The sequence below is a fragment of the Chelonia mydas genome, chromosome 3 (assembly GCF_015237465.2).
Source record: "Chelonia mydas isolate rCheMyd1 chromosome 3, rCheMyd1.pri.v2, whole genome shotgun sequence".
In the NCBI taxonomy this organism is placed as follows: domain Eukaryota; kingdom Metazoa; phylum Chordata; order Testudines; family Cheloniidae; genus Chelonia; species Chelonia mydas.
Window position 1 is genome coordinate 142,213,907 of NC_057851.1, and position 17,110 is coordinate 142,231,016.

The 17,110-nt window shown below is 38.9% G+C and overlaps 1 protein-coding gene across 4 annotated transcripts in view; it reads left to right on the forward strand.

Annotated features, from left to right (window-relative positions):
* Positions 1-17,110, forward strand: part of TTC27 (tetratricopeptide repeat domain 27) — a 190,974-nt gene that overhangs the window by 117,708 nt on the left and 56,156 nt on the right. For all 4 annotated transcript variants that reach the window (XM_037895448.2, XM_037895447.2, XM_037895449.2 and 1 more), the window contains 2 exons: positions 6,960-7,055; positions 10,502-10,624. In XM_037895448.2, coding sequence (XP_037751376.1) covers positions 6,960-7,055; positions 10,502-10,624 — 219 coding nt within the window. The remainder of the gene's footprint in view (positions 1-6,959; positions 7,056-10,501; positions 10,625-17,110) is intronic.

Consider the following 17,110-nt stretch of genomic DNA (forward strand, 5'->3'; position numbering starts at 1 on the left):
AATGCTTCCCCGCTTTCCCAGATGCAGAGTTGTACAACCATTTAAGTTGCCTAGAAATAGAAGTGTGCAATAAATGATTCTACAGTAGGACTCTCCACCTCATCCTGAATCCATTTTTCGTGTGTGTGTGTGTGTATGTACATTTATTTTACAGATAAAAAAAACTCTCATTCAAGAACGTTTGCAACAGGAAGTCAGGGCTTGTCTTCAGTGTGGTGCTAAATTGGCACCTCTGCGATTGCTGTAGTGGCGTCGATTTAGCAGGTCTGGTGAAGGCACGATAAGTCAATGGGAGGTCGCTCCCCATCGACTTCAGTACTCCACCTCAACGACAGGCGGAAGCTAAGTTTACAGAGTTTCTCCCGTTGACACAGCGCAATGTAGACACCGTGCTAAGTCAAAGTAAGTTATGTCAACTTAAGTTACGTAACTCACGTAACTTAACTAGCATAACTTAAATCGACTTATATCATCAGCGTAGACAAGGCCTCAAATCTGTCAACATTGACACCGCTAGCTGGGAAGATGCAGCTAACAGTCTATGCTGGAGGGCTGCTCTGCACCAGGGATCCAGAGACAGAGGAGAGGTGGTTGAGAGAGGGGAAAAAATGAAGAAAGCAAAGAGGAAAGCAGAGCAGGCCTCACGTGCTAATAGTGTGCTGGCTTCATCTTATGGCCTTGTTCTTTACACCTGTATTAACTATATGGCAAGCACTTGAACTCAAGAATTGGACTCTTCAGTCACTCATGATGCTGTAGCACGACACAATAATTAAACAGTTTTGGTGCTTACACAACCATTTTTCAAGCTGGAAGGGTGCCATTACATTATCATATATTGTGTTTCCTAGGTCAGACTCAGCCATTGGAAGAGTGTTTTCTGCCAAGTAGTTTCTCAACGAAAGTTAACTAGATATCACTCAGGTTTTCATGTGTGTTAGGGCAGTTATGTTTGGGAAAGAATGAAGAAAGAGGAAAAATAGTAAGAATCTGACTATTCTGAAACAGTTTAATCAAATGCGGGACTAGAGAGACTGAACTTGTTTGTCCTGTTCTGCCCCCACTGAGACTTCCCCAAGTCAAATTAACAAAAGATGTTTTATAATTTGTAATTGATTGAGGAGAGTAAAAATGCAGATACAAAAGAGCATTTTTTTTTTTGTCAAATACATTCCCACCATCTTCTGACACTTGTCATCACAAAAAGCAACTGTTATTGTTAAAGCTTAGTTTAATTGAATGTCTGTGGTTAGGAAGCTTGTACTCAGATTGACTAGTTAGATAAAAGAGTAGATGTAAATGTTTTCTCCTCTTTGTGGGCTCTTCAGAAAAAAGTAATAATATTGGTAACATGAAGCCGTCCTCCAATTTCAGTGCGTGTGGTAGGTCAAAAGTCTAATTGAAGTACTGGAAGATGGAACATTTCATTCATTTTTCTAGATTTTTACCTCTGTAAAGGAATAGGGTACTGTTAACAACAAAATCTCTACGTACAAAGAGAGAGAATCAGGAAATGAATAATTATTTGTGACTGATAACCATGTCTTAGACACTTTTCACTGATATCCTTTGTTTTCTTTTTTAATTGCTTGTTGAATGGAGTTGTCTTTTTTTAATCAAATTCCTAGGGTTTTCTAATGTGTGTATTTTTAAATTATAAAAGCTATTTTGCAATCTCACAAGCATTTATCAGTGCAGAATCTTAATTTTATGAAATCAAGTTGAGATGAGGCTTTTTCTTGTAATAGCTTACATAAAGAATGCATTGATATTTTGATGTATTCTTCATAAACATACCATGAGTTAGTTAAATGAACTGCAGGTACATAAGATTAGTTAGACTTAAACCATATAGTAATAGAAAAATTGCAAGATGGTTCCTTCTGAATGTTCCCTTCTGGACAGTGTAAACACAGTAACAGGTGAAGAGGATCATAAGGAGACATGACTTTATTCAAATGGGATACATGTTAAACAATGAAGCACGGTACTTAAAAATTATTTTTAAAAAAGATTGATTTGGCCATGTCATTGTGTTTGTGTCTTTGAGGATGAACTCAGTCTCTCAAAGAATGCAGCTGTTGTGCCTTTAGCCCAAGTTTTTGACATAATTTTTTCAGCATATCTCTTTATTGTAATGCCTGACTTGGGAAAAAGGTTGCAGTGCAAAGCAATAAATGGTATCTGGTATAAGATCAGTCAGATCTGTACTACGGATTACCATCTAGTTTCTCCTTCCTGTCCAAAATATAGATACAGCCCTTGATACAATGATTCTTTGCCCAGGGTCTTAAAGGAGATATCAGTGGAAACTTCGAGGCATTGAATTTGCAAATGTTGGAATCACCCTACATATAAACAGAGATGGGGAAATATCCCAGATTCTGTTTAGGGTGATGCTAAGCCTTTGTAGAGCTAGATAAGCTGGCTAACCCCTAGAGCAATATCACATTTACCTAAGGCTGGCCTTAAGAAGCCCATATTATCATTCTTGTAAGTCCAGAGAGAAGAGAAAGGGCTGACTACCTCTCTTGGGTTTGACCTTCTTCAGCCCACCTCATAAATGTCCTTGTCCTAAGCTTTCTCTCAGTCCTGCTGGTACTTCCTCTGGTAGTGCTTAACAGTCCTTTCATATCACTGATACTCTATCAGCATTGACAACAGAGGCGGCAGAAATGTTGCAGTGAAATATGCCGCAGCACTTCCGCCTGCCTAATATGCCCAGAAAGACACTATACTGGCTGAGTGCAAAAACCAGGTATGGACTGAGAGAAAGGAATGATGGGGAGAATGTACTGTGTTCTCTGCTGACACATGCTCAAATTTAAACATATACATAACTTTAAACTTATAATTCCACTGACTTGAAAGACTACTTGTGCTTAAAGGTGTTCACTCAGAGCCATAGTTGTGACACAGGATTTGCCTGACCAGTACGTTAACATATGAAAGAGATCAGAGTCTTTCACCATTGTTTGGAGGTAAGGTCTACTATGAAATAGAATAATTTATTAGAAACATATGTAGAATATGCAAGTATTCATATTAAGCCACTCATGTTTTTTTGTTCACATTGTTTTAAGAGGAACATTAAACTACTGACTTTTTATAGAGGTTTCTTTCCAGACTTTGTTTCCAAGCATTGAGACCTAACTAAAAGTGATTTTTGGTGGCAAATTTGGGGATTGGTTTGGCCAATTTTAAATGATCTACGTATGAAAAAAATAACTTAAATGCAAAAACAGTTAAAAGAACTTAAATGCACAGCTGCAGTTTACAACTAATTTAAAGGGAAAAAATAGTATGTTTCACATTATTTGAAAAACATTATGTTAAAGTGAAATTAAGTCATAAAACAAATGCTCAAAGGGGCAGAATTAAGATTTTGCATGAATGAACTGTTTCTGTTCTCATTTGGAATCTTGCTGAAGGAGACTGTCCTGTTGTTTCCATCTGGGTGAAGCTAAGGAAGCTGCGACTAGATCATATTTTCAGAGGATGATGACACCAAATTCTAGAGATGAGGTGGCAGTGCCCTTTGCAGCCTTAATGTAGTTATTGAAGTGTTCTGTTTGAATAATCAAGTGGCTCTTGTTAAGAACACCTGATTGAATGGTTCATAAACCAAGGTGGGAGGGCTTGCAAACACTTTGGAGGACATTAGAATTTAAAAAGACCTTGACAAATTAAAGAATTGGTCTGCAACCAACAAGATAAAATTCAGTAAAGACAAGTGCAAAGTACTACACTTAGGAAGAAAAAATCAAATGCAGAACTACAAAATGGTGAATAAATGGCTAGGTGGTAGTAATGATGAAAAGGATCTGGTTCAGAGGTCACATGACCACTCTTGTGGCTTCCCTTTGCTTCCTCATCACAAAGTCATTTTTCTGCAGGGGACATAAATTCTGTGCTTGTGCAGTGGCATAGAATTCCCCCAGGAGTATGGAATAGAAACTGGCTCACTGTACCCAGATTCCCTATTAGCTGTCCAGTTTGATGTTAGTCAGCAAGACAAATTGTCAAGAGGGACTTCAACATTTGGGTATGTTGCAAAACCTTTCTGTTTACACAGGCTTTTCCCGAAGGGAGTGATTAAGTGGGGAGGGTTTTTTTTGGAGGGGGGGGGGATCGGCAGGTTGTGTGTGTGTGTGTGAGAGAGTTGCTCATTTAGTTTTGTTGACTTTGTAAGTTTTATGGATTTATAGTTGTGTGGTTGATTTTCAGCTATGGAGTAAGGGTAGGATTCTCCCTCCCTACACACTAGCCACATTTTAAATTTTCAAGCATCAGTTAGAAAAATAGTTCAATACAATCCCAATGATCTGTTATCCACAGATCATTGGCATACTCAACCATAACAGCTCCCTGCTCTTAAAACATACTTGGGAGCACTTAAATCTATGAATTATAAGAGCTGCTGTGGTCTGTTGCATTTTTTCATATCTAGGGAGCTTTTAATCTTCAGATACTTTCATGTGTAGTAGTTTGGAACTGCAGACAGAGTACAGTCATTAATTTCTGTTGAATGGGGGCAGGGAGTCCTTTTTTATTTATAAATAGCCATATTCTAATGCAGCATTTTATTTACATTAAGCTGTTTCCAAGCGTCCAGTGTAGAAGATGGAGTTACCTGGGCATTTTCTGATCAATCCTTTTGCTTCCAGAAAATGCCATTGCTTCAAAATTAAAGCTTTCTGCAGGAATCCATATCAATTTCAATAAAATTACATTTTAAAAATAAATAAAGCATTTTGCTATGGTTGAAAAGGAATGCTTCCATGTTTTTGTTTCAAATTGACTTAACATAAAATAAATTTTGAAATTATATTATAAATTATAATATATAAAACAAAAAAGTCTAAATCGGAACAAAACATTTAGATTTTAGTGAAATGGAGCACTTGACCCAAAACTAATCTTTTCCAGAACATTTTGAAAAAAAAATTTTTTTTTTTTTCAATTCGGAACAAAACCAAACCTGAAAAATCACAGAATTTCCCACCAAACAGGAATTCCGATTCCTGCTCTTGTAAAATAAATAACACGCACCTAATGAACTGGACAGTTTTACTGTTATCTTCTGCTTTAATGGAATGTGTATAAAAAAATGTAGCCTACTCTTCTCAGTCATGTCAGAATACACTTTGCAACTATAGACTGTGGCCAATTATTCTCTTTATCTAAATCTTCTTGTTTTGCATGGCGCATTAAAAAATGGTTTGAATCCCTCCTTGGACTATATAGAACTATGCATAAGAATTTGACATTACTAGTCTGTTTCTTTCTGGTTTGATGGAAGATGCCGTAAATACACCTCAGCCAGGCACCTGAGGTTAGATTCTGGTTAATCTCTGAGACTAGGGCGCCATAGAAACAATTTCATGGGAGAGAATTTAAACAAAGGCCAAGATTTTAAAAAATAGGTGTTTAAAGTTAGGCTTGTAATCCACAGTCAGGCTCCTAAATCACTGGCTTGATTTTCAAAAGTGCAGAGCACCCATCCGCATCCACTAAAGTCACCATAGGTGCGGGAACTAGGAGTGCCGAGGGTGCTGCTGCACCCCTGGCTTGAAGTGGTTTCCATTATATACAGGGTTTACAGTTTGGTTCAGTGGCTCTCAGCACCCCCCTGTAAAATTTGTTTCAGCACCGCTGGAAGTCACTGATATTTCCAAGTTGCTCAATAATTTTAAAATCATATCACTGACATTGCTAACATTAGGCACCTATTTTTGAAATTCTTGAGCTAGGTTAGTAAATCAGTAACTAGAGTTTTCAAAATGTATTGCCTCCAGAGATCACAACCTAATTCTCCACTTTTTTGGAGTCTTTGTATTTTCTGCCTTAGTGGACAAGAATTCAGGGAGAAAAGGACCAGACATGTCTCTAATTTGTCTCTGTGCTGAGCTGTGCGTACATAGTGGCAAGAGGGCCCCTTTTAGGGTTCTGCTTTCAGTGGCTGAGTTCAATATGAGATTTGATGGTCAGATTAATTATGTAAAAGCAAGTAACCTATCTCTGGCCTTACATGCACTTCCATTTTAAATATGTGGATTTTTGGTACATCCATCTGAAGGAGATTCTTTTTTTAAAATTCCAAATCTACTTTCTAGTTGTAAATAATTCACACTTTTTTTCTTATCATCCTGCTAGCTCTGTTGAATTTCTAGATGTTGACTTGAGACAGGTTTACTGTGCAAAACTAATTTACGGAGATAGATGGGAGGCAAGAACAGAAATTTATTTTTCATAAATTCACATTTATTTCTGAAGAGAAACATGAATCGAATTGTCTTCCCAATGAGAGCAGTGTATTCTGTGTTAGAGGTGTGGTTATGAAAGTACGACTTGGAGAACAGTGGGCTTTACTTGGGTGTGTTTTTTTTTCCCCACAAACTTCAGACTTAAGGTAATTCAGTGTTCTCTCTCTCTCTCTCTCTCTCTCTCTCTCTAAGAAAAAGTTAACAAAGCACTGAAATATATACGCTGAAGTCACCTTAACTCCTGTCATCTTTTGTCAAATATTCTTGCATAGCACCATTTACTCAACATATGTATAATGGTAGGGTTTTTATTGTTTGGGTTTTTTAAATTGCTAAATTGTTTGGGTGGGAATTAGAAATTTGATTCTTTCTTGTTCTTGCTTTATGCAATGTAAGGTTCTGTTGTTTTTTATTAGGTTTGTATGCTCTTGGAAGTTTGATTTTATGTATGTTTTAGTATATAATGGAGGGTTTAAATTTGATTAATTGTCTTGTATGTAAGTGTAGCCCATCTCTCTGATAAAAATGTCTATTTTTATCTCATTATAGCATCTGATAAGTTACACTTGAATACCTAATACTGTTATAGCTGCTGTCTTGTAGCTTATATTAAGGGCACCTACAGTCTCAGGCACCTTTTTATACTTAAATAAATGTAAATAAATAATAAATGAATATGCTTTGTACTTGTAGGCACTTGTAGATCAGTTTGAAGACAAGAAACCATTGGTATCTGAACGAATGAAGATTTTCTACAGTTGTCAGGTGCCTCCACACTGGGCCATAGAGGTACAAACTACCAGTATGACATTTACTCTAGATACCATGTTCAGATGTGATACCAGTGTGATATGTGCCAGCAGTGCCCCTTTGCCGTGTACATTGGCCAAACCAGACAGTCTCTACGCAAAAGAATAAATGGACACAAATCTGACATCAGGAATTATAACATTCAAAAACCAGTAGGAGAACACTTCAGCCTCCCTGGTCACTCAATAACAGACTTAAAAGTGGTAATTCTTCAACAAAAAACCTTCAAAAACAGACTCCAATGTGAAACTGCAGAACTGGAATTAATTTGCAAACTGAACACCATCAAATTAGGCCTGAATAAAGACTGGGAGTGGATGGGTCATTACAAAAACTGATTTTACCATACTAATTTCCCCCTACAGTTACTCACACCTTCTTGTCAACATTTTGAAATGGGCCACCATCATTACCACTACAAAAGTGATTTTTCCTCCCTTAGTATTCTACTGTTAATTGAATTGTCTCGTTAGACTGACCCCCCCCCCCCCCCACTTGGTAAGGCAACTCCCATCTTTTCATGTACTCTCTGTGTGTGTGTGTGTGTATATATATAATTTTATATATAATATATATACCTGCTACTGTATTTTCCACTCCATGCATCTAATGAAGTGGGTTCTAGCCCACTAAACCTTATGCCCAAATAAATTTGTTAGTCTCTAAGGTGCTACAAGGACTGCTCGTTGTTTTTACTGATATAGACTAACATGGCTACCACTCTGAAACATGTTCAAATTATTTTTGATATTGTGTGCTATTTTGTGAAGCACCATGTCCTAGAAGCTGCAGTGGAAACCCACTGTCTGCTGCATGTTACCATGTATAAATTGGAAAACTTGTTGAAAAAATTGGATGAACCTAACAATATAGGAATATGTAGATTTAAGAAAGAAAGAAAGAAAAAAAGAAATCAAATTCTAGAACATGTGCAGCTTTTTTATATACATTTCTATCTTACACAGAATTGACTGCTTGCTTAGAGGTGTTTGCTTGCAAAACAGCTTTTCTGCATGGTCTTCTCCTTTTTTGCTTTAATGGAAAACAGAATAAGAATTCTTCAAAAGAAAATGGAGCAAATAGAGTTAGTGTGTTCTACAGTTACCAAAATACCATAAATGAAAAGGGTTGCCATTCTTAGGGGTCTGCTTCCTGTCTCTCCATCTACCCATTAATGAGGTAGACCAAGTCTTATAGGAAGTGGGTCATGGCCAGAGTACTCTGGGTCAGTGGGTGAGATAACCCTGTTTGTTTCCATTTTCCACATAAGCCGGAAGTCCTCCTATACCTCAATAAGGTTCTGCCTCCTAGATGTTGGCCTTTCACTTTGATCCAGGCCCACTCCCCCATCAGTCCCTTTAGTGCCCACTTCCCCTCCTCCACTATGTGATGGATTTTCTTAAGAATTCCCTCTTTTCCCCTGTGGAATCTGATACCTCATCCCACAAGAGGAATACCAAAGCTGAAGCACTCTTATTTTCTAGTCATGCACCTTCTTTTTTTGTAGGATGAAGAGGGCATTTTTTTCCAGCTACATTTTAATTTTAAGTGGAAGGTCATGCTATTTGAAAGATGTCAGACTGTGCGTAGTCTTATCTGGTGGTATATTTAACGCAGTATCAGAGGGGTAGCCTTGTTAGTCTGTATCCACAAAAACAACGAGGAGTCCAGTGGCACTTTAAAGACTAACAGCTTTATTTGGGCATAAGCTTTTCTGGGTAAAAAACCCACTTCAGATGCATGGAGTGAAAATTACAGGTACAGGCATAAATATATATTGGCACATGAAGAGAGGGGAGTTACATTACAAGTGGAGAACCAGTGTTGAAGGCCAATTCAGTCAGGGTGGATGTGGTCCACTCCCAATAATTGATGAGGTGGTGTCAATACCAAGAGAGGGAAAATTGTTTTGGTAGTGAGCCAGCCGCTCCCAGTCCCTATTCAAGCCCAAATTGATGGTGTTAAGTTTGCAAATGAATTGTAGATCGGCAGTTTCTCTTTGAAGTGTGTTTTTGAAGTGTTTTTGTTGAATAATGGCTACTTTTAAATCTGTTGTTGAATGTCCAGGGAGATTGAAGTGTTCTCCTACTGGCTTTTGTATGTTACCATTCCTGATGTCTGATGTGTGTCCATTTATCCTCTTACGTAGAGGCTGTCTGGTTTGGCCAATGTACATGGCAGAGGGGCATTGCTGGCACATGATGGCATATATCACATTAGTAGATGTGCAGGTGAATGAGCCCCTGATGGTGTGGTTGGGTCCTATGATGATGTCGCTAGAGTAGATATGGGGATAGAGAAGGCAACGGGGATTGGTTCCTGGGTTAGTGTTTCTGTGGCGTGGTTTGTAGTTGCTGGTGAGTATTTGCTTCAGGTGGGGGGGGGGGGGGGGGGGGCTGTCTGTAAGCGAGGATTGACGTGCCTCCCAAGGCCTGTGAGAGTGGGGGATCGTTTTCCAGGATGGGTTGTAGATTGTTGATGTGCTGGAAAGTTTAGCTGGGGGGCTGAACGTAATGGCCAGTGGTGTTTTGTTATTTTCCTTATTGAGCCTGTCCTGTAGTAGGTGACTTCTGGGTACTATTGCTGTAATAAGATGGTGTTGTATGGTAGTGATAACATGTATGAATACATATCAAATTGCAGAGGCTATAGATCCCAATTCTGTAGTGAGATGCTCACATGTGGATGCTTGCACTTGCATAGAGCTCCATTAAATCAATTTGATCTCCGAATGAGCTTAGGGGGGTTGCCTCCATTATCTCATTGCAGGATTGGGGCCTTACTTAGTAAATTTCTATATATTTCTACAAATAAAATTGCATATTTTATATATGGTAAGCAAGTTTATAATTTCTTTAAAACTGAAGGGGATATTGCTATATTAATCTCTTTTTAAAAAAAAACAAAAAACTTCAAAGTCTAGAAAACACAGCTTAATAGGTTAGTTTAAAATGGAATTACTTATTTTTAAAAATTAAATAAATATTGTATTGCAATGCTTCTGCTCTCAAATCTTTGTCTTACCTTTAAGTCAGATCTGTATGGCTGCTCAAACTGGACTGATGTGCCTTCTGGAAGGAGCTCTAAATTTTTCCAATTTTTTCACATAAAAATTATTTATGGAGATTGTTACATTGTGTGGACAAGTTTACTTTAAATATATTTGAAACAATACAAAGGAATTTTTATTAGGATGATTTGTCAGTGATGAGCAAAATTCAGAAGTTTGATTGGGATTAATCACCCAGAAGTTATCCAAACTTTATCCCAACCCCATTAGTCTTCAAAATTTGGCTACACATCTCATGAGAAATGTTTCTTGTATTTTTTGTGTTTCCTGTTCAGGCCAGAAATGCCTGTAACATCTTTTTTAAAAATGATAATGAACATGCATTTAACTTTTTTCTATTATTTTTGACTTTCAGCACCAACTTGCAAGCTTACTCTTTGAGCTGGGGTGCACAAGTTCAGCTCTCCAGATCTTTGAGAAGCTGGAAATGTGGGAAGCTGTAGTAATCTGCTATGAAAGAGCAGGACAGCATGGGAAGGTGAGAGAGTCTTGTTATCTGAGCTGAGTTTCTTGGATTTTGTTATTTATATTACAGTAGCACCTAGAAATCTTGTTGTGCTACGCACTGTATACACGTACACACATGCAGATACACACAGACCTGTTACGTATTAATACAAATAGATATGAACTCACCCAACTTTTTTCTATTTAGCAATTCAAACAATGGCTGATTTATTGTAGGTGTCATGGCAGAAGTGGATCTGGCGAAGGTATTTGAACTGGGAGAGGGTAGTACAGGTCAGCCCACGGTCAGTGTCCATACACAAGGAGAAGTGTGTGAAGAAAATATTTGTGGGGAAAGAGGACAAGCAGCAAATGAGTTTAGTATCATTGGTAGAACTGAGAAGGGCCTGTGGTTGGGGACATGTTGGGAGGGGAATGCGTGAGTGAGAAGTGGCTTTGGAGGTGAGAGCAAGAAGTTTAAACTTGATAGCGTGACTGATCGTGTGTGAGAGAGAGAGAAGGGTGATGTGGTCCTGGCTAAGGACAATGAAGACTGTTTTATATGGTGGGGTACAATGTGAGTGTTACAGATTAGGAGGTTCAAATAATCAAAATGGGGAGATGCTGAGGTCCTGGACAAGAGTTCTGACTGTGTGAAAAGAGGTAATCCAGTTATAATTCCTACTTAACTTTAGTTCTCATTTAACGGTAGCTCAAACAGACATATGCTGTACGTTTTGTTTTTAAAAGGCATAGTTTTAAGGATCATTAAGATAAATCAAATACTCAAGTCGGGAAATGCATTTTTTAAGATTGAAAGTTCCACTTTAACTCTCCCTCCTTGGTTGTTTCTCTGCTGAGGTTTCTCTGAACTTCTCCCTCCATTGCACTAGCACTTGTGACCAGCAGTGGGAGCACTAGGGTAGGCCAGCCAGTTGACATTTACTGCTGTCATCTAACCCCGTATGCTGATGACACAGTAGTATAAAGCTGCTGGTGGCTAGTCTGTATTAGCCCTACTTATTGCTCACACCAATGAAAATGCACTGGTGCTAAAGCATTGATGAAAGGAATTTAAGAAAATGCTTACTGGATATGTTACCTGTTTGCTTATACCTTTAAATGTGTTCTGATTATGCTAATATGTCCAGGTGGGAAGATTGATAACATAAGATCCATGGTAAAAACCCTGTTTTCAGTAGCATGTAACTTTCTGAAAGGTGAAAGTTTTTCCTCTTTGGTCTCTTGGCCACCTTACTCAGATCTACTGATACATGGAGAACCTATTTAAAGCCATACATGGAAAGACTGGGCTTACATTGAGTTAAGGTTGCAGAGGCAGTTTGTAGCCTTTTTATATAGAATTGTAACTTGTCAATTAAAACAAATAACCTAGAATTTCTTTTAATGCCTTATGTAACTTTTTCCAATTATACTAGGCCAATATCTAGATCTTGGTAATTATAAACTGACAGATCTGTGTTTCACTGCCAAATGCCATGTCACATTATGCCTGCCTTGGGGATACTGTGCTACTCTGAGGACTCTTTCAGTACAGTAGAGAAATAGAGGTCAATATTTTCCATTTCCTGGAAACACATTCTGTTCTAGTTAAATGCACCAACTGCCCATAGGGAGTTATGAAAATGGCATTCAGGCAGAGTATCTGACACAGGAAACTGCTTTCAAAATTGATGTTTGTACAGCACTTTGAAAATACAAAACACCATGTTAGTGCTAAGTAGCAACAGTACTGAAAACAAGGTTAGATCTAGAGCAAACCGACAAAAAAAGAAAGATTTAGCTGTAAGACAAGGAGTGAGTATATTTGTGCTCATTATCAAGAGAGCATTATTAATGTGAAATATTCCTATTAAAAAGACACTGTAACTAGACGTGTGGAAATGCATGAGAATCTGCTAGTGCGAAATATTGTCAGTGGATGGAGCAGCCTCAGAGCAAGCTGTGTTAGACAAGGCTTTGTACCTGATTCTCAGGATTGCTATTTTAAAATGAGAGTAATGAAAAGCTGAAAAAACTTACAAAATGGTCAAACACTGAAGAATATTAAGGGGGGAATATTAAGCCCTAGAGTCATATCATGCTCTTTATTTCTACTTTTGAATTCTTGGCTGACAAAAAAGTTACAAACATCAACAATGCAGATACAGAAGTGAAGAGGTAAAGTAGTGCTACAATTAGTACTGCAGCATATATTAGATTCATGTATTAGATCCAATATACTTGAGAAAAGCCTAAATGATAACTGGGGTTGTGCATATAGCCGCATAAAATTTGCTAAGAGCAAGAGGTTACTAAAGTTTAGTAAACTGTTTTCTGGATTTTTTTATGATTATTGGATATGACTCTACTTGTTTATTTCATAATATGAATATAATTAGTGGAATCTGGTATCATAAAGTGAGCCAGCAAAAGAGCAACACAGTGCCAAGCAAGGAGCAAAACAGAATACTTATACAAAAAGAGCAATTTAAGTTGTGAACACACAGTGTGGTGTTAGTTACTGACCTTGTCATTCCAATTTTTTCACTTGTTGCATTCCTCCAATGGACCTATTGAAGAGCAGACACCAGTCTTCATGGATGTGGTAAAAAAGTAGGCTGAGGAAAGGGTCCTGAGCCTGTCAATACTACTGAAAACTAAAGAGGGGCATTTGTACCAAATGGGAATGTTACTGGGAGCATAAATGTGGGGGAGGGCGCAATGGCTATAGAAGCTAAGATGGTCCCTTGATCTTGAAACCTTGAATAAGGCATCCGGTTTAAAAATATCACCCAGCCTTTCAGTAATGGGCCCTAGCCTCCAGCGCCTGCCCTGCGCACACACTTCCCCTTCAGCCAGAGAACTGCATGTTTTGCCAGCTGGCAAATAGACCTACACCCACTACTTCCTCTCTGCTTTGCCACCTCCATGCTGCTTGGTATGTGTCAAAGGTGTAAATGAAGGGCTGTTAGGAGCAGAGCTCCCTCCTCAGCTTCTCCTGCATTAGTTCCAGCCATTGAACCCACTGTGGTTCACTAGGGTCAGGCGAGACATCAGAGGAGAGGGCTGCTAGCTTGGTTCTTAAGACATCTTAAGGGACAAGACACCCTTCCCTCCATCATTGTGGAGGCTTGGTGGGAACTTGTTCCTTACCCTTACTTGGGAGTAGTTCCAGCCCCGCTCCTCACCCACCTTCCCCAGCCTTTGATTTACCTGTGAATTTCCACCTTGAGGAGTGCCAGTGTAACAAGGCAGTAGATGCTTGTGAGATGGACACTGCTTTGGAGGAGGGGAATTGCTCCCCCTAGGACAGAGCTATTTGGGGACAGAATTGTGGGGAGCCTGCATGGGGGTTGGCCCTCCTGACCACTTGCCGTGTTAGAGAGACAGCAAGAATGTCGGGAGAGGAGAAGCTCCTGGAAAGAAAGCTCCTGGAATGGGGTGGGGACTCCCTCATGTGCAGGAGCCCTAGAACACTGCTTCCTCTTCTTCCTCGGGTGGGAAAAGCCAGGAACAGAGCCCAGCTTTGCAGCTGCAGAGGCAGCAATCCATATGTCAGTGATCGTCCTTGTCACCACAGGATAAGTCTATGAATGCAAAACCACAAAACATTACAAAGGTTACTTCATGCAGGGAAACAACAATAGGAAGAGCTGGGAAGCCTGTTTCACCCTCTTATTCTGACTGCCTATGCATTACAGAGACAAGGTGGGTGAGGCAATCTCTTTTATTGGACCAACTTCTGTTGGTGACGGAGACTAGCTTTTGCACTTATACAGAGCTCTTTTTCAAGTCTGGGAAATGTACTCAGTGTGTCACAACTCAATACTAGGTGGAACAGTTTTTTTTAGAAGATAACACATTTCAAGAGATCATTGAAGGTGTAGTGGCCCATTAACACCTCTTCAGTCATGGGGGGAAGGGAGCTGGGAGGGGTTATTAGTGGGTTACAGATTGTTGTAATAAACCATAAATCCAATGTGTCTATTCAGTCCATGATTTTTAATGTCTAGCAAAGTTATGAATTTAAGCTCTCAGGCTCATCTTTTGAAAGTGTTGTGCAGGTTTCCTTTAAGAATGAGGTTAGAGAGGTCAGATATAGAGCGTGGTCAGATATAGAAAAGTGTTCACCGTCAGATGATGTTTTTGTCTTTTATTATTTTTCTGTGTGAGTTCATTCCAAGAGCGCAGTGATTGTCTTGTTTTACCCATTTAGTTGTTGTTGGGGCCTTAATGCACTGGATAAGGTATTCCACATATTGATAGGTATGCGTAGGGTCCATGGATCTTGAAAGGTGTGTTGTGGGGAGTGTTGATTATCACAGCAGTAGAGAAATATCTACAGGTTTTGCAACTGTTGTTCTGGCAGGGTCTGGTGCCACTTTGAGTTGATGTGCCCTGGTGTAAGCTGGGACCAACATGCCTACAATACTGCCTGTGCAATTTGTGGCAGAAAAGGAGTATCATGAAGTGCTGTGGAGCACAGGAACATGGGAAGGGGAAAGACAGGACAATTTAGATGGAATATCAGGAAAAGCTTCTTCAAGGCAAGATCAAACTAGTATATAAATTACTAAATTAATACTTTACATGATGCTTTGAAAATGTAACTACTGCCATTAAACTTTACAACAGGCTTGTAGAGAAATAAGTATTCCCTATATGTAGAAGAGGAAACTGAGACAAAGACTGCAATGAGTCAGTTCCAAAACAGGAATTAGAATTTGGGAGTTTCCCTCTCCCACCCTCATGCTCAACCCACTCTGTCATACTACCTCTCTAGTAGACTGTCAAATACACTCCCAAGGGTAGGGTGACCAGATGTCCCTTTTTTAAGCCCTCCTGCGTGTGTCCTGACTTTTTTTTTTTTTAACAAATGGGCAAATTGTCCTGTATTTTGGGTCTCCCCCACCCACCCGGGCCGCTCCCCGTGCTGATCCATCAGCACAGCCCCCACTGCGTGTTGGCTCTCGGCCAGCAGGGCCTGGCCCCCGTCCCATTTCCAGCCGGCACTGGCTGCGCTCTGCAGTGGTTAGTGAGTGCGGGCAGGCTCCAGGCAGTGGCCGTTTATGTGTCACCTCTGCTGCCCACCCATCGGCCCATTACGTGCATTATCTTTCTTCATGTTTTAAATAAGTGTCTAGTGAACTGAGCTCTTGCTTTCATTCCAGTTCAGCTTAGACACGCCTGTCCAAACCATTTAATTGTAACCAAATCTTGTTTAAATCAGCAATATTTATGAAACTGTAATTTTAGTTTTATTTACCATGTTAAATTTACCTTTTTATAAAGTTAAATTTAAGAAGTTTTGTGAAGATTAATAAAAGTAGCTTGTTCTATAGTTTGGGAACATGCTCAAAATATATTTTTCAAAAGTTCATTTTATTTTGATTTGCTAATTATGTAACATTTCAAGTCATTAAAAATGTATTTAATGATTAAGAATTATGAAATGAATCTCTCACGTAGCGATTACACTTCATTTATCTAAATTATGGTCTTACCAAGAGAAAATCACCACTCGGATCCACATGAAGGATTTTGCTTCCGATATTTTTCTTTCTACAGAACCAGAATTCCCATCAAAGAGCAGGATACCAGTTTATTTCTGCTACAAGGTTACAAGAGTAATTTTGCTCTCAACAAAAATGCACAGCATAATGGGAAATCTTGATTTAAAGCATTATCCAGATTTGTATGAGCCAACAAACTAATCATTTTTAAAAATCCAGATAATTTTGTGACTTTGTGATAAGAATCATTTGCATTAGTCCTGTGAAGATTGGAGGAACAAAGAGAGGATGAAAAACCAACTGCATAATATATATGGGAGGTGAACAGAAAGAGTATTGTATATTTAATTATTCTGTTTTATCTCCAAGCTGGAATATTTATATTGGCAATGAATCACTACAAATTCAGGCCAAAACATACTGTTTTTGCGCACTTAAATGTAAAATGTAATTAGTGAATGGCTGGGCTGTTTGTGTAGTGTGTAACAGTACTAGGCACTATCATACAGAGACCTGGGTTTGGGAGTGACTTACACAGGATGAGGTAAAGGAGCAGCATGCAATGCCCTTTTCACCTCATAGCTGCTGTTCACAGCAGAATTGGTTAGTCTCTAAGGTGCCACTAGTACTCCTTTTCTTTTTGCGAATACAGACTAACACGGCTGCTACTCTGAAACCTAGCAGAATTTGTCTTGTTTTTAAAAAAAAAAAAAAAAAGCCTGTACTTTCAGATTCTACCTGCTATGACTGCAACTATTTTAACTGTAAAAAGAAAAGGAGTACTTGTGGCACCTTAGAGACTAACCAATTTATTTGAGCATAAGCTTTCAGTGAGCTGTAGCTCACAAAAGCTTATGCTCAAATAGATTGGTTAGTCTCTAAGGTGCCACAAGTACTCCTTTTCTTTTTGCGAATACAGACTAACACGGCTGCTACTCGGAAACCTATTTTAATTGTGTGGTTCTCTCTGTTCTAGAACAATTAATCATCTTTGAGATCAG